Here is a 22153-nt window from a genome sequence, read left to right on the forward strand (position 1 = left end):
GATCCTAAAAAATGAAAAGAAATAAATAGGAATTGATGTTAAGACCGACTGTATAAGGGTCACTCTCCCCCCAAAAGAAATGTGTCTTTGCTTTCACTTTGCTAATTTTCTCTCACACTTGTTAATGATAGGATCCCACAACTAACATCGTCTTGGGTTTGCCCCAATGGGTATGCCCAAGTAAATCAATGGGATGAACAACAAGCTACAGTTCAGGTAGTTTGCAGCATCTTGCTTCCACTGATCCGACATTCCAATTGCTCCAAAACAACTTTTTGCAAAGTTAATTTTGAGGCCTGATACAAGTTCAAAGGTCCTCAGAATGACTTTGATTGCCTTGACATTCTCCATTGGTGCCTCACCAGAACATATTGTGTCATCTGCATATTGTAGAATACTGATTTTCACATTTTGTGAACCCACTGGGAATCTTTTGAATAGATTTTTCTCCTCAGCTTCTCTCATCAATCCATTTAGAGCTTCAACAACAATATTAAACAGAAGAGGCGCTGATGGATCCCCTTGCCTAAGTTCTCTTTGTGGGATGAATCAGCCGAGGGACTTCCATTCACCAATACCGAAATAGATGCAGATCTTAAGCATCCCTCAATCCATTGGATCCATTTGGAACAAAAGCCCATCCTTCTCAGTATGTATATCAAGAATTCCCATGAGACTAAATCATATGCCTTCTCATAGTCCACTTTGAACACCAGACATGATTTGTGACTCCTTTTAGCTTCCTCAACCACCTCATTTGCTATGATCACACTATGCAATAGATGTGTGCCCCCTATGAATGTAGATTGTCTTTCATCTATTATGAGTGACATCACCTTTTTCAGTCTTTTAGCAGCTTGGTCACAATCTTTTACATACAGCCTATTAGTGAAATAGGTCTGTAGTCATTCAGGAGTTGAGGATCAATCACCTTAGGAATTAGAGCTATAAAAGATGCATTACAACCCCTTGGAAAAATTCCATTAACATAGAATTCATCTAGAAATCTTTTCAAGAAGAACAGTCGGACTGCTTCTTTCACTCTTTCTGGTTCGTCAATCCAGGATCCATCAATCATCATTCCTTTCAGAGAGTTATTTCTGCGATTTGCATTCATCATCAAATGGAAGTACTGTGAGTTGCAATCGCCTTCTTTAATCCATCTTGATCTCGCCTTCTGCCTTAGTAGAGACTCATGTGATTGAGCAACTTTCCACAGTGCTTCCTGTAGTTGCTTCCTGATCAACACTTCTTGGGAAAATAGTTGTCTATCACTTGTGTCCTCTTCCAGCTTGTTTAAATCAGCCTCAATCTTCTTGACCTTCTTAGAAGTATCTCCAAAGTGTTCCCTATTCCAAACCTTTAGCCTTTCTTTAAGTAGTTTTATTTTTTCTTTAAGCACATAACCTCCCCATCCCCATTGCTGATTGGAGGCCCAGCAATCCTGAACGATTGTCTTGAATGAGCTGTCCAGGATCCTGAAAGGTTTGGGATCCCAGTCTATATACTTAGACCTGAGCAGAATTGGGCAATGATTGGAGAAGTTCCTATCCAAGGTGTATTGGGTACTTTCAGGCCATTTAGCAAGCCATTCAGGAGATACTAAGAATCTGTCCAACTTGCTCCTAGCAGATCCATTTGGTCTGAACCATATGAATTTTCTCCCCACCCATGGCATGCCATATACCTCCATCTCTTTAATCCATTCGTTGAATTCCTTGATGTTGCTTTCCCCCACCCCCCCCTCTGACAAGCATCCAATCTTTCTGATGGATTTCTAATGTTATTATTGAAATCACCCAGTATGCACCACAATCCCCCAGGGTTTAAATTTTTCAGCTGCTTGACATTATCCCATAAGGTTCTCTTATTCTGAGTATCACATGGAGAGTAAATGCTGATAATTTGAACTTGCTGTGCCTCCTTAAGCCACTGCCCTACCAACAATATGAAACCACTGCCAATGACTTTCCTTTCTAATTTGAAAGTTTTTTCACTCCATATACACAAAATCCCTCCTGCTGTGTTAGATGCAGGTTGCACTTCCCAACTTACTTCAAGATCTCCCCACAATGCTTGACACATCGATTTCTCAATTATCTCCTTCTTTGTCTCCTGAATACAGATCATATCTATATGCTCTTTCTTGACCATTCTCCTAATTGCTACCCATTTCACCCCTCTCCCTAACTCTCTGATATTGTATGAAAATAATATTCATGGGGTATTGCTTCTATTTCCCAATCTCTCTGCCTCTTTCCTGTCTCTTTCCTCCATTGCCCTTATTTTGTCAATAATTTTCCCCTGCTCTGACCCACATGTTGCTCCCAGTTCTTTTACCATATTCGATAGAGTTGTTGCCTCTTGCAGTTGATTTTTGCCTGAATTTGCATCCTTAACTCCATTCTGTGCTGATGTTCCTTCCATGTGAACGCTTGTATCACTGTGGCCCTTTCCATCTTTGTCGTTGTCCACGTTGTGCTGCTGTTGCGAGCTCCATATATTTAACTTTGTAGCTGTGCCAGGATATTCGTTATTTGCAAAGCCCAACTTCATTTGCTTTTGGTACCTCCTGTTTCGCGAATATACCTGTCATGCACGAATGGGTTCGTCCTTATTAATTTGTGGGCTGAGACCATAGTGTTCTGTTGCTTCAACGGGGGTGTGGATAGAAAAGCCCAAACCTTTTTTAAAACCCCCCTTAGCCACCTGTGCGTCACGTGGCTCTTTCCCAAACGAAATATGTTCCCCGACACGTCACAGCTCCTTCCACCTTCATAATTTCCATTTTCGTGGCAAAGCTTCTCCCCCTTTGTGGATTTGGTGTTCCCGACGTACTGCTCCCCACCATCTTTGCATGTTTCGTCATCTGTGTAGGTATAGCTGTCACCATCCAATGACGCGCCACCTGTTCTTCATCGATGTCCACTGTGGTATCTACTCTGCTCCCTTTCTGACTAGATTCCTGTACCCACGAGCTATTATGTTTACCCTATGATCTTTCTTTTCCGTTTAGACCACTGGGTAATGTCGCGATCCCTTGGGCTTCGTTCCCGGCATTGAGATTGGAGGTGGTCCTTCGCGGCTTGTCGTGGTTTTCCAGCACCTCTATGTCTTGCAAGTCATATCCTCTCCGGTACTGAAGTTCCAATATCACTTTCGTCTGACTCGATTTCCTCCAATGACCCCAGAGCACTCCTACGTCAGCAATGGCATGTTTCGGTGCTGTATCCACATTCCTTCACTACGTGTACTCTATATACCTCCCCACCTATGTGTATGTTCACCGTGTGTTGGATTGCTGGCCTCCACGGTGTTTTGATGAGTACCCTTGCCTTGTCCACCCTCCGAACTTCCTTGACGTCGTTGTCCACCTCTACCATATCCCCAATGGCAGCCACGATCTTCTGGATTTGTGTCGTATCCCAGGCTAGTAGCGGAATACCCCAGCACTGGACCCAAGTCAGCCTGTATCCTGTACGCAACCTCGGATTCCATTTCTCCAGCGAGTGAAGCACGAAAGCTCTTCCCTCGATTTCTTCCTGGATCATTTGTTCTGCTGTGGCATCAGTAAGGCCAAGTAGCAGAACCAAATCATCCCCATATACTTCGGCGTTATGTCTGCTTCAATGTCCCATAGTAGGTCATCTTCAACTCTATCAAACATCACCAGGTTTGTCAAGCGCCCTACCCAAGCATCATTGAACCACTTTTTCTCGTCCAGTGGTATATCAAGATGTACCGTTGAGAGCGAGCCTTCGCGATTGAGGCTCGTTGTGTGGTGTCTTCCTTTGTCCTGAATTCCACTTGTTCCTCGCCACCATCGCCGCATACGAGACTGGATTCATTCTCGGATGTGGTTGCCTCCGTTGAGTTGCTTCATTTTCATGTTTCTCATCAGTCCCCATTGGTTTGTCTTCTGGTGCTACCTTTCTCGCCATCTCTCTCCCAAATTTTGGGATGTTGATGTACAACTTTGAACCACCAATGACGATCTTGTCTAGTTGTCTTTCTAAACTGTGCGCGTCATTCACCCCTTTAAATCTAGCAAAACCATACCTCCTACTGTTGTTGTTTCTTTGTTTGGAGATGAAAATCTCCCTCATATCACCCCACCTTTTGAAGTGGTACCACAGGTCCTTCTCGATTATGTCCTCGGGAAATTGCGTGAAGTAGAAAGATGATATGTCAGTATGATCCCTCCAGTTTGCTCGATTATAGCATTGTTGCTGTCCATTCCTGTTCCTGACGTAGGTCCGTCTGGGATCCTCTCTCAAACTCACTCTGTCCCTCTCAATAGCCTTTCTTCTGTTCCTAACTCTCTCCCACCCACTGTTTCTCTCTCTACTCATTCTCTCTGGGAGATTTTAATAATATCATAAATCCTTCCTAAAGAATGGGTGCTTGCTAGAGGGGGGTGGAGGACAACGGCATCAAGGAGTTCAATGAATGAATTGTGGATTTGGAGGTAGAAGAGGCGCCATGGGTGGGGAGAGAATTTACTTGGTTCAGACCGAATGGATCTGCGAAGAGCAAGCTGGACAAGATTCTGGTCTCCCCTGAGTGGCTGATCAAATGGCCTAGTAGTACACAATTCACTTTGGATGGGAATTTCTCGAATCATTGTCCCATTCTGCTCAGATCTAAACACATTGACTGGGGACCTAAACCTTTCAGGATCCTTGATTGCTGGTTTCAAGACAAGTCATTCAAGTAAGTGGTTCAGGACTATTGGGCATCCAATCAGCAAAAGGGATGAGGAGGTTTTGTGCTTAAAAGAAAAGATAAAACGACTCAAGGAGATGTTGAAGGTTTGGAACATGGAACACTTTGGAGATACATCAAAGAAGTTACGGAAAATTGAGGTTGATCTAAACAAACTAAAAGAAGATACAATTGATAGACAATTATTTCCCTAAGAAATGCTGACCCGAAAAAAACTACAGGAAGACCTATGGCTAGCTGCCCAATCACACGAGTCCTTACTGAGACCAAAGGCGAGGGCAAGATGGATCAAAGAAGGCGACTGCAACTCATGATACTTCCAAATGTTGATGAATGCAAATCACAAAAAGAATTCTCTGAAAGGACTGATGATTGATGGATCCTGGATTGATGAACCGGGAAGAGTGAAAGAGACAGTTCGGCTGTTCTTCTAGCAAAGATTCCAAGAATCTGAGCAATGTAGACCATAACTGGATGGGATTAGTTTCCAGACTATTGGACAGCGACAAAATGAAATTCTACTGGGACGCCTCCATGAGGAAGAAATAAAGAAGGCTGTAGGGGATTGTGGGAATGACAAATGTCCTGGTCTAGATGGACTGAATTTTAAGTTTATTAAGGAATTCTGGCAAGTAGTCAAACCTGATGTTATCCGGTTCTTGGACGAATTTTATGTCAATGGAATTTTTCCTAAGGGCTGCAATGCATCTTTTATAGCCTTAATCCCTAAGGTAGCTGATCCACAAAACCTCAATGAATTCAAACCTATTTCGCTAATAGGGTGTATGTACAAGATTGTGGCTAAGCTGTTAGCTAACAGATTGAAGAAGGTGCTGCCATCCATAATAGATGAAAGGCAATCTGCTTTTATACAGGGTAGACATCTGCTGCATAGTGTGACTATAGCCAATGAGGTGGTTGACGAAGCTAAAAGGAGTCAAAAGCCATGCATGGTGTTCAAAGTAGACTACGAAAAGACATATGATTCAGTCTCATGGGATTTCTTGATATACATGTTGAGGAGGATAGGTTTCTGCTCCAAGTGGATCCAGTGAATTGAGGGATGCCTAAGATCAGCCTCTATTTCAGTATTGGTCAATGGAAGCCCCTCGGATGAGTTCATCCCACAAAGAGGACTCAGATAGGGGGATCCACTAGCGCCTCTTTTGTTTAACATTGTTGCTGAAGCTTTAAATGGATTGATGAGACAGGCAGTGGACAAGAATCTATTCAGAGGATTCTCAGTGGGTACAAACAATGTGAAAATCAGCATTTTACAATATGCTGACGACACAATATTTTTTGGTGAGACATCAATGAAAAATGTCAAGGCAATCAAAGCCATTTTGAGGACCTTTGAGCTTGTCTCAGGCTTCAAAATTAATTTTGCAAAAAGCTGTTTTGAGGCAATTGGAATGTCGGATCAATGACAGAGGGATGCTGCAAATTACATGAACTATAGCTTGTTGCACATACCATTCATCTACTTGGGTATACCAATTGGGGCAAATCCAAGGCGTTGTGAGTTGTGAGATCCTATCATTCACAATTGTGAGAGAAAGTTAGCAAAATGGAAGCAAAGACACATCTCTTTTGGGGGGAGAGTGACCCTTATATCTATTTCTTTTCATTTTTCAGGGTTCCTAACAGAGTGGTGGACAAGTTGGTGAGTATACAACGTCAATTCTTATGGGGTGGTGGAGTTGACCAAAAGAAGATTGCGTTGATTAAGTGGGATTCAGTATGTCTCCCAAAGGAAAAAGGGGGCTTAGGCCTCAAAGACATCAGGACCTTCAACCTAGCATTGCTTGGCAGATGGAGATGGAACTTATTTCAACATCAAGGAGAATTATGGGCCAGGGTATTGGAGTCAAAATATGGTGGCTGGAGGAGCATGGAGGCAATGACAAGAGGCTGCAATGAATTTTTATGGTGGCAGGACCTAAAACTGGTTCTTCATCAATCGCAGCAAGGAAATGCCTTTCAAAATGGAATAGTGTGGAAGGTAGGGTGTGGAGATAGGATCAGATTTTGGGAGGACAGCTGGATTGCTGATGAGGCTCCACTAATAGCAAAATACCACAGGTTGTATCTCATCTCCAGTCAGCAAAATCAGCTTATCCAGCAAATGGGAACTTACACGGACACAGGATGGGAGTGGAATTTCATATGGAGGAGACCATTGTTTGACAGTGAGATCTACATGGCTGCTAATTTCCGAAGAGACATTGTTGGCAATCTAGTCTAGCCACATATAAGAGACGATTGGGTGTGGAAAGCAGACCCAACTGGCCAATACTCAGCACAAAGTGCTTACAACTTGCTGATGGGGGAATCCATGAATGAGAACCAGGACGGAGTGTTTGAGGAATTATGGAAACTAAAGATTCCAAACAAAATATCCTTCTTTGGTTGAAGGTTAGTTGAAGGTTAATCAGAGATTAACTACCAACAAATAAATCTGCGAAGGAGACATGTACAGATGAATGATGTGTTATGTCCATTCTGCAGGAACAACGACCAAGATGCAACCCATCTATTCTTCCAATGAAGTAAAACCCTCCCTCTATGGTGGGAATCTTTGTCCTGGGTAAACATTGTAGGGGCTTTCCCACAAAACCCGAGGCAACACTTCCTTCAACATGTCCATGGGCAGGATGTTAGAATATTGAGTAACAGATGGAAGTGCTGATAGATGGCTCTGACATGGACTATTTGGTAGCACAGGAACAAGATAGTTTTCTCCAATGAAACCTTCAATGGAAACAAATTGATGGATGATGCAATATTCTTACTTTGGACATGGCTCAAAAATATGGAGAAAGATTTTGTAATCCATTTTAATCAATGGACAAGTAACCTTAGAGAAGGCTTTGTAATCAGGAGAGGGCAATAAATATAGGATCTCAGTAGCCTATAGACTAATATGTAACTAGCTTTTGATTTTTATCTAAACTGCTTCAAGTCTGATTTGGAACCAATTGACTGGACATTTCCTAATATGTAATTTAGTACCTTTGGTACTTTCATATATATATATATATAAAACTTCGTACCCCATTGCCCAGAGGCTCTTCGCTATGCGAAGGTATGGGGGAGGGATATTGTACGCAGTCTTACCCTTTCATATATATATATATATATATATATATATCTTTGCTGAAAAAAAAAAAAAGAAACAGCCAGTGATTTTTGATGATGTCAAAATGGTTGTTCCAAAGGGAAGTAACCGTCTTGTAGAGTAAATAAAGCTTATTGAGAGCTGTTTGGATACAAGGTTAAAAGTGCTTTTGAGAGCTTCTTTACTAAAAGAGCTCTATATTTCCAGTAGAAAAGCTCTCAAAAGCACTTGTGACTCGTATCCAAACAGGTCCTAATAGATTTTAGTGCAAGAACACTCTATATCACACACACTCACAATATAATGTTTTAGAGAAGAAAAGGAAAAAGCAATCAAATTGATATTGTACTCTATGCACTCTATATTTTACAAGTATACACATAATAACTTTTATAAACTTGACCCAAGTCCAACTAACACCAACTGTCACACTAACAGTTTGGGCTCTAACAAACCTATAGGCTCATTAACTAATATAACAGAAACTGACTTGACCACTAACTAACAATAGCAATTTGAATTACTTACAACACACCCCTTAATTCATATTTGTTTAAGGATAGAACACCCAATTTGTCTCAAGCTGTGAAACCTATTAGCCTTTAATGGCTTGGTGAATATATCTGCGATCTGATCTTCAGTGCTGCAATATTCCAGCTCCAAGTTTCCCTTGTTTACTTGATCCCTCAAGAAATGAAATCGAATCTAAATGTGCTTACTTCTTCCATGAGCAACTGGATGCTTTGCCAAATGAATTACGGATTTGTTGTCAGTCCTCATCTTCAAAGGTATAGCTACTTTCAGTTTCATTTCTTTCAATAGAGTTTCCAACCATGCAACTTGGCATGCTCCAAATGATGCAGCTATATATTCAACTTCAAAAGAGGATAAAACAACTACATCTTGCTTCTTTGAACTCCATGAGATTGATCCATTTCCACACATGAAAACATATTCACCCGTACTCTTTCGATCATTTTTATCTCCACACCAATTAGAATCTGTATAGCCAACAATCTCCACACTTCTACATTGGAAATCATTTGGAAATAACAAGCCAAAGTCAAGTGTTCCTTTTATATATCTCAATATCCGTTTTCCAACTACTTGATGAGATGCTCTTGGCTTCTCCATAAACCTGCTTATCAAGCCAACTGCATAAGCCAAATCTGGTTTGGTAGTACACAAATATCTTAATGATCCAACCAGTTGCCTATACTGAGTTGAGTTCACAAGATCTTCATCTCCTTCTTTAACCAGTCTTGTACCAGTTTCAACAGGAGTTAATGTTGGATTACAATCTAACATGTTGAATCTTTTCAGAATATCTGTTGCATATTTTTTCTGGTGCATGAAAACTCCTTTACTTGTTGGAATGAATTCTGTTCCCAAAAAATAGGTAAGCTCCGCTAAATCAGATATTTCAAATTCACCCATATACACCCTTTGAATTCATTGATCTCTCCTTCATTGCTTCTTGTTATTAACAGGTCATCAACATACAAGCACACAATCAATAGATCAGTAGGTTGTGATGCTCGAGTATAGACTCTATATTCACTTGTATACTTTAGAAAGCCTTGTTGCATTAGAAAGAAATCAATTCTCTTATTCCATGTTCTTGGAGCTTGCTTAAACCCATACGAGGCTTTCTTAAGTCTATAAACCTTCTCATCTTCTCCATTTACTTCATAAACAGGTGGCTGGTTGGCATAGACCTCTTCATCCAATGGCCCATTCAGGAAGGAAAATTTGACATCTAATTGGTGGAAAGACCACCCTTTGAAGCTAGCAATTGATGTCACTGGCCTAATTGTTTCTAACCTGACCACTGGTGCAAATACTTCCTGAAAGTCCACTCCCTCCTTTTGTAGAAACCCCTTTGCTACTAACCTTGCCTTGTACTTGGCAATAGTTCCATCAGACATCTTTTTAATCTTGTAAACCCATTTTACTGCAATAGTACTTTATGTTGAGGCAATGGAACTTGTTGCCAAGTGTGATTCCTCTCAATTGAATTTAGCTCTTCTTTCCTAGCATTCAACCACTTCTCATCTTTAATTGTCTCCTCAATGGTCATAGGTTCTGCATCTATGAACAAAGCTAGATGGACCATACTCCTTCTTCTATCACAAGGTTGTCAGGCAGTATCTCACAATCATTCAACCTCCGAGGTTGTTGCCTATTTCTTTGAGGTCTTCTAGGTTGAATGGTTTCTGATAATTCTGGTTCAGTAATCTGGTCCTCAAGTAATCTCATTTCCACACAAGCTTCGGGACTGCACTCATCCCTATTCCACCACTTTGACTCATCTACTATCACATATATGCTTATTACTATTTTCTTGCCTTTTGGATCATATAGTTTGTAGGCTCCAGTAGGATGATACCCAATGAAGATCATTGGATCACTTCTATCATCCAGTTTCTTCCCCACTTGTTCTGGAACATGCTTATAGCTTAAGGAGCCAAAGATCTTGAGATGAGAAACATTTGGTTTTCTTCTTGACCAAGCTTTGTCTGGAGTTATCTCTTGCAACCTTCTTGTAGGAATTCTAGTCAGAATAAAGCAAGTTATTGACACAGCTTCTCCCCAAAAATACTTAGGCAATTTCCTGCCTTTTAACATGCTTCTCACCATGTTCATGATAGTTCTGTTCCTTCTTTCAGCCACCCCATTGTGTTGGGGTGTATAAGGAGTAGGTACTTCATGAAGCATCCCTTCATCACAATTATTTTTGAAAGTCATGTGAAGTATATTCAGCTCCACATCTGTCCTTATCACCTTAATTACCTTTCCACTTTGTTTTTCACACATCAATTTAGACTTCTTAAAAACAAACAACACTTCACTCTTTCTTTTTAATAGATAAATCTACATCATCCTTGTATGTTCATCAATGAAGGATACGAAGTACCTGTTACCTCCAAGAGACTGGATCTCAAAGGGTCCACACACATCTTATTTGATAGTGAGAGTGAGAGAGACATTTTAGAGAGAAAAACTGATATCATTTCATTCTAAAAAGTTAGTTACAAAGAGGTATATATAGACCTCTAAACCTCTGAACTAAGCAAACAGAAACAACCATAAGGAGGGAGATTCTGTTAATAGAATCTAACAGCCTAACACTAGTGGGGTGCTGTTAGCAAAAACTAACAGCCATTAGAAACTGTTTTCACAGTTATACAAACATATACTCTAATACCTACCCCTCAAACTCAAGGGGAAGAGTTTTCAAAGGAAAAACTCTTCACATTGAGTTTTCCCCTGAGAACTTCAAATCTTGCTGAAGAAAGAGGCTTAATCAGCACATTTGCCCACTGATCTAGAGCTGGGATATGCAAAATTGAAAGCTGCTTGGCCAAAACTTTTTCTCTAACGAAGAAGACATCAATTTCCATATGATTCGTATGATTGTGGAACATAGTATTGTGAGCAATGGATACAGCACTCTGGTTGTCACCATAAAGAACAAGAGTAGTGAAGGGAACTTGCAATTCTGTTAGTAGAGCATGAATCCATGTCAACTCAGTAGAAGTTTGAGCCAAACTACAATACTCAACTTCAGTGCTGGACCTGGCTGTGACTTTCTGTTTGCGAGACCACCAAGATATTAAGTTCGGGCCAAGAAAGATGGCGGCCCCTGAGGTGGAACGCCTATCATCCACGTCAGATGCCTAATCAGCACTATAAAACGCACAAAGAGCCAAGGGCTTTGTAATAGAAGCAGGCTGAAGAAGTAACCCATGAAACAAAGTACCTTTGAGATACCTTAAGATCCTTTTAACCACTTTCCAATGAGAGTCTAGAGGTGTAGCCATAAATTGACAAACTTTATTGACTACAAAGCTGATTTCAGGTCTAGTTAGAGTAGCATATTGTAGGGCACCTGCCATTGATCTGTATAGAGTTTGATCATGAAATACATCAACACCATGCCTAGATAGCTTGCAATTAGACACCATAGGGGAGGAAATAGAATGAGCTTCAGCCATGTGAGTTTTGTGGAGTAAATCACAAATATATTTGCTCTGAGTCATCAGTATAGAGTTATTATAGGTACTTGATCTCTAGGCCCAAAAAATAATCCAAATGACCAAGTTGCTTAAGAGAGAAGGCAGTGTGCAGTTTGGTGGTGAGTTGCTGAATAAGAGAAGTAGAGCTACCTGTGATGATGATATCATCCACATGGACTAATAGATAGACAATATGCACCTGATTCCTGTAGGTGAGCAGAGAAGAGCCACATTTGCTTCCCACAAAACCAAACTGAAGTAGAGTAGATTTCAGCCTATCAAACCATTGCCTTGGGGTTGTTTCAAGCCATAGAGGGTCTTGTTAAACTTGCAAACTAGGGACCTATCTTCAACCTCAAAGCCAGGAGGGTGTGTCATAAATACTGACTCCTCAAGAAACCTATTTAGAAAAGCATTGTTCACATCAAGCTAAAATAACTCTCACCCATGTGTAAGAGTAAGAGTGAGAACAATACAAATGGTGACAGACTTGACCACAGGAGAAAATGTCTCATGAAAGTCAAAACCATGAACTTGGTGAAAACCCTTAGCTACCAACCTTGCTTTGAACTTGTTGATGGAACCATCATCATTTTCCTTTACTCTGAAAACCCACTTACACCCACTAGCCTGTCTATTAGAAGGTAGGGGAACTAAGTCCCAAGTTCTGTTTTTCAGCAGAGCATCATACTCTTGTTGCATGGCAGCAAACCAATCTGAATTTTTCAGGGCTTGTGTAACTGTTTTGGGTTCAGAATGAGCAAGAAATAAGGAAGGATGCAGTCTAGGATTGTGAATTCCAGACTTGGACCTTGTTTGCATAGGATGAGTGTTAACAGGGATGTAAGTAGGTGCTGGAACAGACTCAGAAAAAGGTTCACTAAGGGTGGTGGACATTGATGTTTGAGGGTGTACAGAAGTAGACTCAGAGGAAGAGGGTTGATGAGAGATAGGAAGGGAGACTGTAGGAGGGTTGACTAGAATAGGAGAAAAGTCAGGGGGAATACAAGGTGTAGAAGGGGAATGGGAAGGAGACAGTTGAAAAGATTGAGGTGTAGGAACCACAAATGGTGGAGACAGGTTAGGATTAAGACAAGTAGGAATCAAGATTCTTTATTGAATTAGAGGAGGAGGGAAATAAGTTAGAGTAAGGAAACCTCAATTCATTAAACAAGACATTTTTGGAAATGTAAATTCTGCCAGTTGAAGACAGACATTTATAGCATTTGTGAGAGGAGGAATATCCCAAAAACAGACACTCTTGGGAACGAAAGTTAAGTTTTTGTGTATGATAAGGCCTCAACAAAGGAAAGCAGGCACAACCAAATGTTTTAAGAAATTGAAAATCAGAGTCATCGAAAAAAGTAACAAAAGGAATAGCAAAGTTGAGGGAAGCAGTGGGAAATCTATTAATTAAATAAACAGCAATAGTAAAAGCATAGTCCCAAAACTATAAGTAAAGATGCATGATGTAACAAATGGCCAAGTCAACTATATGTCTATGTTTTCTTTCAACCACACCATTTTGATGATGAGTGTGGAGACAGATGAGTCTGTGAGAAATGCCATGGGAGGTTAGGAGAGAAGAAATAGGTCTGTATTCAACCCCCCCCCCTCCCCCCCCAAATCAGATTGTACACTTTTGATTTTAGTGTTAAGTTGCAGTTCAACCATTGGTTTAAAAGCTTGAAAAACAGATAGAGTTTCAGCTTTAGATTTAATAGGAAATATCCAAGTGTATTTGGAAAAAACGTCAATAAAGGACACATAGTATTTAAAACCAACATATGAAGTCAAATGAGGGTCCCCACAAATCTCTGAAGATAAGCTCCAAAGGAGAGTATACAGAAGTAGAATTTTGAGATGTCAATCTGTGAGACTTTCCCATACAGCTGGAGCAGCAAAAGTCTGAAATTTTTTTATTAGATGAAGGAATATTACAATGATTGAAGACTAGCTTCATGACATAACTATTAGGATGACCTAACCTAGCATGCCAAAGACTAACATTGCTAGGAGATGAAATTACAGAATTGGAAGCTACATTAGAATTTTTATTGGCAGCAGGAGCTGTATTAGACAAGCAATTATCTGAAGTTGAAGTAGACAACAACAGGGAAGAATTGTCTTGCAGCTTGAGATTACAAAAAGAGTAAAGACCATCAGTACCAACAACTCCCTGAAGGACTTTATTGGTCTCCTAAGATTTAGCAAGACATAAGTGAGGGTGAAATTCAAAGAAAACAGAGTTATCTTTAGCAAACTGACTCACTCAACAAATTTTTTGATATCGAAGGAACATGCAATAATTTGTGAAGTTTAAAGGTGATGTGAGAGTCATTAGGGGACACAAATGAAGAGGAACCAGCACCAGAGATACTTAAACCTTTACCATTTCCTATGAAAATCTGATCAGTCCACCAAAGTGAGTGAACTGCCTGATATTCTGTGATTCACCAGTCACATGGAAGCTAACAGCAGAGTCTGGAATCCAGGTGGAGCTAGCATGACCATTTCCATGAGAGGAGGAATTGGTAAGCATAGCACTGGGTTGATTTGATGCTGGAACGACAGGCTTGGAATTGGGATTAATCCAAGTATTGGAGGTTCTGGCAAAACTAGAGGAGTAAGGAATTGGTTGAAGTGTGGCTAGATCAAAGAAAGTCAATGATTCATGAAGTTGAAAACTCATATCAGACTGGAAGCGACAAACATTTGCAGTGTGGCCATATTTAAGGCAAATTTGACACTGAAAATTGGCAAATCGGCCACCACCTCAACCTCTTCCGGAGCCACCATCACTATGTCTAGCACCACGATCAGGAAAACTGCCACGACTACCACTGCCACGTCCATACGCTCCCCTAGAGCCACCAAAATCACTGGACTTGTATGAATTGGAGTGTGAATAGCCTTGAGTGTAATTCAAGGACGGAGAACTTAGTGCCTGAGTTTCTTTATTGTAGCGAACAAGGCGAGTTTCATGGTCGTAAAAGCAAGGCCTCAATCTCGGCGATGGACGGAGTACGCTTCTTGCTCTCAATAACTGAGATCACAGGCACCTAATCGAAAGAGAGTCCTTCAAGTAGAGCGTCAACATATTCTTCATGGCGAATCGGAACTCCAACACCAGCGAGCTCATCAACATAACCTTTGATCTTACGCAGATATTCATCAATGGATTTACCTTTAAGCGAAACTGTGTGCATCGCAGTTCACAGTTGGCATGCACGAGACTTCAGTGAATCTTTTCCGAAACTTGGTAGGAATGGTTCGATCCAAGGACAGTCGATAGAACTGACTTCGAGAGAGTGGATTGGAGCCAAACAAGGAGCATTTGGTCTTGAACTTCCCATGCTGCATACTTAGGATTCACACGATCAACTATGCGAGCATCTTTCGTGAGATAGCGAGGCGGAACAACTGGATTTACAACAAATCATTGCAGTTTATGTGATTTGATAACCGGTTCGACATGCTGTCACCAATGGAGATAGTTTGAATCATCGAGCTTCTCGGCGATGGAATTTGGAAAGGATTGAGAGATGAAACTCGGAGATGCAGAAGCCATGGGTTGAGATGAAAGGATCTGGAACTTGAGAAGGTAAGAACACTACGAAAAATTGGCTCTAGATACCATATTTGATAGAGTGAGAGAGAGTGAGAGAGAAATTTTTAGAGAGAAAAACTGATATCATTTCATTCTAAAAAGTTAGTTATAATGTTAGTTACAAAGAGGTATATATAGACCTCTGAACCTCTGAAGTAAGCACACAGAAATAACCATAAAGAGGGAGATTCTGTTAATAGAATCTAACAGTCTAACACCAGTGGGGTGCCCTTAAAAACTGTTTTCACAGTTATACAAACATATACTCTAATACATCTGAATATATCACTTCTAATTTGTCCCTTGATCTGAGAGGGACTTTGGATTTGAATGTATTTATGGTCTTCTTGCTCACACAACTGTCTTCACATATCTGTTGTGGTTCCATTATTTGTGGAAGACCTTGTACCATTTTCTTGCTTTGTAGTAGGTTCAAACTTCTGAAATTCAGGTGTCCAAATCTGTAATGCCACAACCAGTGCACTTCATTCAAGGTGGCAGCAATGCACTCTTTCTCAAGTACTTGAAAGTCCTATTCTTTGACAAAGGAACTTCAGGATCAGCTTTCTATTAACATCATTCACCCTCATTGCGTTCTGCTCTAGACTCATAGAATATCCCTTTTCTGCTAATTGCCCAAGACTCAACAGATTGTTCTTCAATTTTCTAACATAAAGAACATTTGTAATGCAAGTCTTCACTTCATCCTTCCTTTTAACCATCACTTTGCCAACTCCTTCAACAGTAACTACTGAATTGTCATCAAACTTCACCTTGCTTTTCACCTTTTATTGACATCAATGAACCATTCCTTTCTTCCTGGCATGCGATTTGAACAGCCTGTGTCCAGATACCAATGATCAGAAGGATCACCTTCAGATTTTGTTGTTACCATCAGCAAGACATGTTCTGAATCAGAATCATCATCATATGCAAGTTGTGTCTCATCTTCTTTATCTTGCACTTGTTTGTTTCTACGCTCATCAGCAAAATGTCCTCACTTCTGACAATTGTAACACTGAATTCCCTTGTTGAATTTCTTCTTGCAATACTTGTCATGACTTCCATTCTTGTTGTTTTTACTTTCATTGTGATTCTGATCTGTTGCACTCCTTTGTTCTGCACCGGTGTTCTGCCACTTGTTGCTCATCCATTTTCCTTTCCCCTTCTTGTTCTTGCTACTACCTCCATCGTTCTTTCTGGAAGTTTGTGCCTTTAAGGCTTGCTCAATATTGGATCTTTCATTCATTCTCATTTCTTGTTCTTCAAGAGAACCTTGCAGTTCTTTCACTTGTATTTCACCAATAGTTTTTATCTGGTTTGTAATGGTCAACAACTTTGTGAAGTACTCAACAACACTTTCAGCCTCATTCATTTGCAGTAGCTCATACTGCCTCCTTAATGTTTGCAACTTCACCTTCTTCAATTTATCAGCACCACCATGTGCTTTCTCAAGAATGTCCCATGCCTCCTTTGCTGTATTGGTTGAGACAATCTTCTCAAAATTATCTATATCTACACATTGATGAATGATGAACAAGGCTTTGTCATCTCTCTTCTCCGCATCGCGATGGGCTGTTCTTTGTGCATCAGATGATTTTTTCTCCAATTCTTGGAGCCCATCTCTCACTATTTCAGTGACTTCTTGAAATCGAAAGATAAGTCTCATCTAGGCACACCACCTATCATAGTTCTTGTTGGTTAGAACAGATTGGGAGATTGTAAGATTTCCACTTGCAGAAGCCATATTTTCCCAGAACTCTCACTCCAAGAATTCGAACAAAGCTCATGATACCACTGTTAGTGCAAGAACACTCTATCTCACAATACAATGTTTTAGAGAAGAAGAACAGAGAATAAAAGGAAAAAACAATCAAATTGATATTGCACTCTATATTTTACAAGTATCCAACTAACACCAACTGTCACACTAACAGTTTGGACTCTAACAAACCTATAGGCCCACTAACTAACAGAAACTGATTTGACCACTAACTAACAATAACAATCTGAATTACTTACAACAAGAGTAACTGATCCTATGTGTCTGACTTAGATGTACACGTAGTGTACATTGAGAGAAGAACCATGCAAGTTTTATGACATTTACCAATTGAGATGTAGCCAGTTGTATGAGGGATATACATAAAATATGATCTTGGCTTCTAGCAGAGTTGGCACTTTGGTTTTGCTTTATTTTTTACTGAAACAACAACATTTGGACTAAATTATTCTAATAACAATCTTTTCTAAGCACAACTTAAGATTATTATATTTTAAACAAACACTTCTACTCCACTTCTCTAGAAGCTTCAAGGTGTTAAAACCTAAATCATTCAAGGGCTGAGAAGTAGGTGACCTAAGTTGGTGATTTGCTATTTCTTTGATGTTCTAAATGCATTCCTTTATTTGATTAAGGTATACCCAGATGGACGACCCTTATTTATTATTTAAACTATATGTTTCGTTGATAATTACCATTGTTTAATGTTTAAATCTGTTCATCTAGATTGTATACAGATTTCCATACATTTAGTAGCAAATAATCCACAGTTTTGTTGTATAATGTGCTAATTGCTCGATTTAAGCTCATTTTCGCCAACATTATGGCTATTGGTAATTTAACTTTGAATTGTGGACTGAATAACATTTGCATTTATATACTTTCAGTTGACGATGTTGTTCCTTATAAGTTTGGTGAGAAATCATCAAAGTGCTTAAGTTCAACTGGATTTCAGGATGTAACTTTTAAAGCTTATAACGGGTAATAACCGAAAATACCTTTTCATGTTTTGATCTAGTTTTTAAAAAGTCCTCCTTATCCCGTATATTTTAAGAGGAAAAAGATTATACACTAGAGTATAAAAAGTTTTACATTGTCATTCAATCACAACCCACAATATATGATAAGTTTGTTGACTTTTATGATAATTATTTTAAAAGTCATATTAACAGTAAAGTGTGATTGAGCGACAGTGTAAAAGTATTTTACAGTGCCAATGCATGACCATTACTCTCATTTAAATTCTATTTGGACTTTTCCTTTGAATCTACACATAAACAGGCTTGGACACTACACCATTCCAGAAGAGATGGATGAGGTTTGTGCTTGGCTAACATCAAAATTGGGCCTTGAGGGGAACATTGCTTAGTTAGCAAGCAAAATGTGAAAAATAATTCTTTTCGTTTTTGGTCCATTGTAATTTTATGTTATTGCAGATTTGCTTAGATTTCTGTTGATGATATGCATAATATATCCGCTACGCATTTTGTAAACACTCGAGTTTGAGGGCATCTTCATGACAAAGTACTGTTATTGAAACAAAACACGGTGGTTCTTAAAGCATGGTGATGGAATATGCTGCTAATATATTATGCTGGAGAGAATTCTACCATGCTAGTTGGGTTTTCATTTTGTTAAATGATCTTATTTAGTGTTGGATATAGCTTGGAGCGCTGATCTTCTTTGAGTGAGCTTCTCAAGTGAAACTAATTACCATGGTTGTACATGGTTTCATTTTGTATAATTGCCATTGTTTTTGAAACCGAATTTGACTGACTGGTTGGTGAGACTGGGAAGAACTGATCCGTTGGGTTGACTAGTCTGTTAACACAAAAACGGATTCTTTTTAGAATCGGTAAAAATCATTCAAGAACTAGTCAAATCGGTCTAGAATGAGCGAAAACTGGATTGAACTACTATTTTCTTTAAAATGTTTTTTTTTTAGTTAAAAATATTTGGTAGATAAATAAAACGCATCTAATAAGGATTACGCATGAATAATTATTTTATTAATTTTTTATCTTATAAATACAATATAGTCATTTATATTAATTTATAATTTTTATCTTTTTTTTTATAAAATTTTGCATAATATTAATTTCTCATTTTTAAAATTTTTTTTAGATGTAAACTTGTTATTGCTAATGAATATTATTGTATTTTTGTTGAAGTTAAAATATGTTTTTCATTCTAATAGGAAAATTTTGAATTTTGTTCCGGTAAAAAAATTTATTTTTTGTCCTCAAAATTTAAACCTGCCAATTTTAGTCTGGTTTGGTTATATCCAAACCTATGTTCTGCAAATTATAGCGGGTCTTTTTTTTTTTTTTTTTTTTGCAATTTGTGGCAATATTTCGAAAAAAAATAAATAGTTTGTTTTTTCACAAAATCAGATTCACCAGTTTTAAACCTAGAACTGGTTTTTAATTCAAAACTTAATTTAAAAATGATTCAAAGGCAATTTTAATTAAAAATTAGTTTCAAACTGGTTTAGAATAGGAATTGGTTTTAAAATCAGATTAAAATCAAAACTGGTTTTTTTAAATTGGATTATTAATAATTTGCTCATAACTAAATTAGTTTTGTTTAATGATATAAAAAAACTAGTTTGGTTAAAAATTATCTTCTACTTCTGAGAAGAAAAGCTAACTAGCTAATAGTTAATAATAGTTAACTATAAACTTATATATATATATATATATATATATATATATATATATATATTTAATAAGCATAGAATTATTACTATGTGCATTTCCTTTGCCATTGTTAGTGATTACTATGTGCATCAGAGTGATCCCGCCCCCTTTAAAACGGATCCAATCGGTTAAATGTAACTTTTATTTCATTATATTTTAGAGTTGTTTCGTATCAGTACATTAAATTTTAAAATTTTATTTTTGATAGTTTTTTATTCAGTTAACTTTTAAATTTTAAAATAATTAATTTAAAATAATGCCAGTTTAAAATTATTATTATCTTTTTTTATTATTTCAAAAATTATAAACCACTGAAAAAAATTAAGGATAAATAGTCATTTTCTTTCCTGAATGTATAGAGTGCTAACAAATTCGCCATTGAAAGATAAAAATTCAAATTTTAGTCCTCGAAAGTGAAAGAAAGTGCGACAAATCTATTCATCTAACTTCAGTCCGTTACCGTTAATGAAAGAGCTTGTGGCATAGAGGGACGAAAATTTCACAAAAATGATTGTCAACATGAATGTTGAATAGATTGAACCAAAATATTAGTAAGTTACCATTGAACCGAAATGACAATATTTTTTTGGACCAAAATATTAGTATGTTTTCATTGGATCAAAATGTCAGTAAGTTACCATTGACTAGAATGTCAATCATTTTTCATTGGATCAAAATGTCAGTAACTTTTTTTGGACCAAAATATCATTACGTTTCCATTGGACTAATTTGTCCCAATTTTTGTTTCATTTAAGGGTAAAATATAATTTAGTTTTCATCTTGCCCCTCCTTTTTTATCGTTGCAAGTATAAAATTATGATAAACACTTAAAAAAAATAGGAAAACAGACATAAGTTAGAACAAACATAATATTGATTAATAAGCATAATTACTTTAATAAATATTGTAACTCAAATGCAACCACAACAACGCCATCAACATATTTTTTTAAATTTGATTAGTTATTTTTATTGGTGCTTACAAGTTATTTATGTTAGATGTTACATATTAGTAGGATGAGATTAACTGCTCTCAATCTGATCCACAAGTTGAACAACCTCCAATTAAATTTGAAAGCACTCCAACTCCTAAAAGAAACCAAAAGAAAATATCTAGAAGAAGAGAGAAACTCTTGGGAAAATCAATTGTATAAAACTGAGAAAGATCAAAACTGAAATATAGAGAGAGATCTTAGTCCTATTTATAAGGTGCAGCATAACTTAGCAAAGGCTAAGTTAGTTACACAGTTCTAACAGAAAGGAGACCTATGAGCTGTTTAACAACTGTTACAAATCTTAACAGAACATATCAACTAACAAAGAATAAAAGAGAGTTTTTTATTCTCATACTCCTAATATTCCCCCCCCCCCCCCCCCTCAAACTCAAGGTGGTTGATTGGCACAATCAACTACATTGAGTTTGTCACGTAAACTTAGGAACCTATTGGTTGAGAGAGGGTTGGTCATGATATTTGCAACCTGCTCCTGAGAAGGAATATGAGAGACAACAAGATCCTTGCTGAGAACTTTTTCTCTAACGAAGAAAATGTCAAGTTCCATGTGCTTAGTACGAGCATGAAAAACATGATTGTGAGCTAAAGCTACTGAACTCTGATTGTCACAGAAAATTAGAGGAGTATTAAAAGGAATGTGAAGCTCCTTGAGAAGAGATTCAAGCCAGAGAATTTCTGAAGTAACTTGAGCTAGACTTCGATATTTTGCCTCAGTTGTTGATTTAGCAACCAAATCTTGCTTTTTAGCCCACCATGTGACCAAATTAGGCCCAAGAAAAATGCAAGCTCCTGAAGTGGATCTACGATCATCCTGATCTGCAGCCTAATCAGCATCACAGAACCCAAAAATCTTGATAGAAGGAGTGGTCTTGGCAGGTTTGATTAGCAAACCATGTGTTATAGTTCCTTTAAGGTACCTAAGTAATGCTCTTCCATGGGTTTGGACATGTATTGGCAGACTTTGTTTACTGAGAAGCTAATTTCTGGTCGTGTGATTGTTGCATACTGCAAAGCACCAACCACAGATCTGTACAGCGTAGGGTTCTCAAAGCATGTAGTTTCTTGCTTTGACGATTTGAGATTACTAACCATAGGGGTGGAAATTCCTTTAGCTTCTTCCATATTTACTCTTTCAAGCAAATCTGAGATGTATTTGGTTTGAGAAAGCATGACAGAACCTGTGG

The 22153-nt window shown here is 38.3% G+C and overlaps 1 protein-coding gene across 2 annotated transcripts in view; it reads left to right on the plus strand.

Moving 5' to 3' along the window:
* Positions 1–19025, plus strand: part of LOC114416707 (acyl-protein thioesterase 2-like) — a 37007-nt gene extending 17982 nt beyond the window's left edge. For both annotated transcript variants that reach the window (XM_028381682.1, XM_028381683.1), the window contains exons 10-11: positions 18146–18239; positions 18540–19025. In XM_028381682.1, coding sequence (XP_028237483.1) covers positions 18146–18239; positions 18540–18627 — 182 coding nt within the window. In that variant the 3' untranslated portion in view covers positions 18628–19025. The remainder of the gene's footprint in view (positions 1–18145; positions 18240–18539) is intronic.
* The last annotated feature ends 3128 nt before the right edge of the window (positions 19026–22153 follow it).

Source organism: Glycine soja, chromosome 6 (assembly GCF_004193775.1).
Source record: "Glycine soja cultivar W05 chromosome 6, ASM419377v2, whole genome shotgun sequence".
In the NCBI taxonomy this organism is placed as follows: domain Eukaryota; kingdom Viridiplantae; phylum Streptophyta; class Magnoliopsida; order Fabales; family Fabaceae; genus Glycine; species Glycine soja.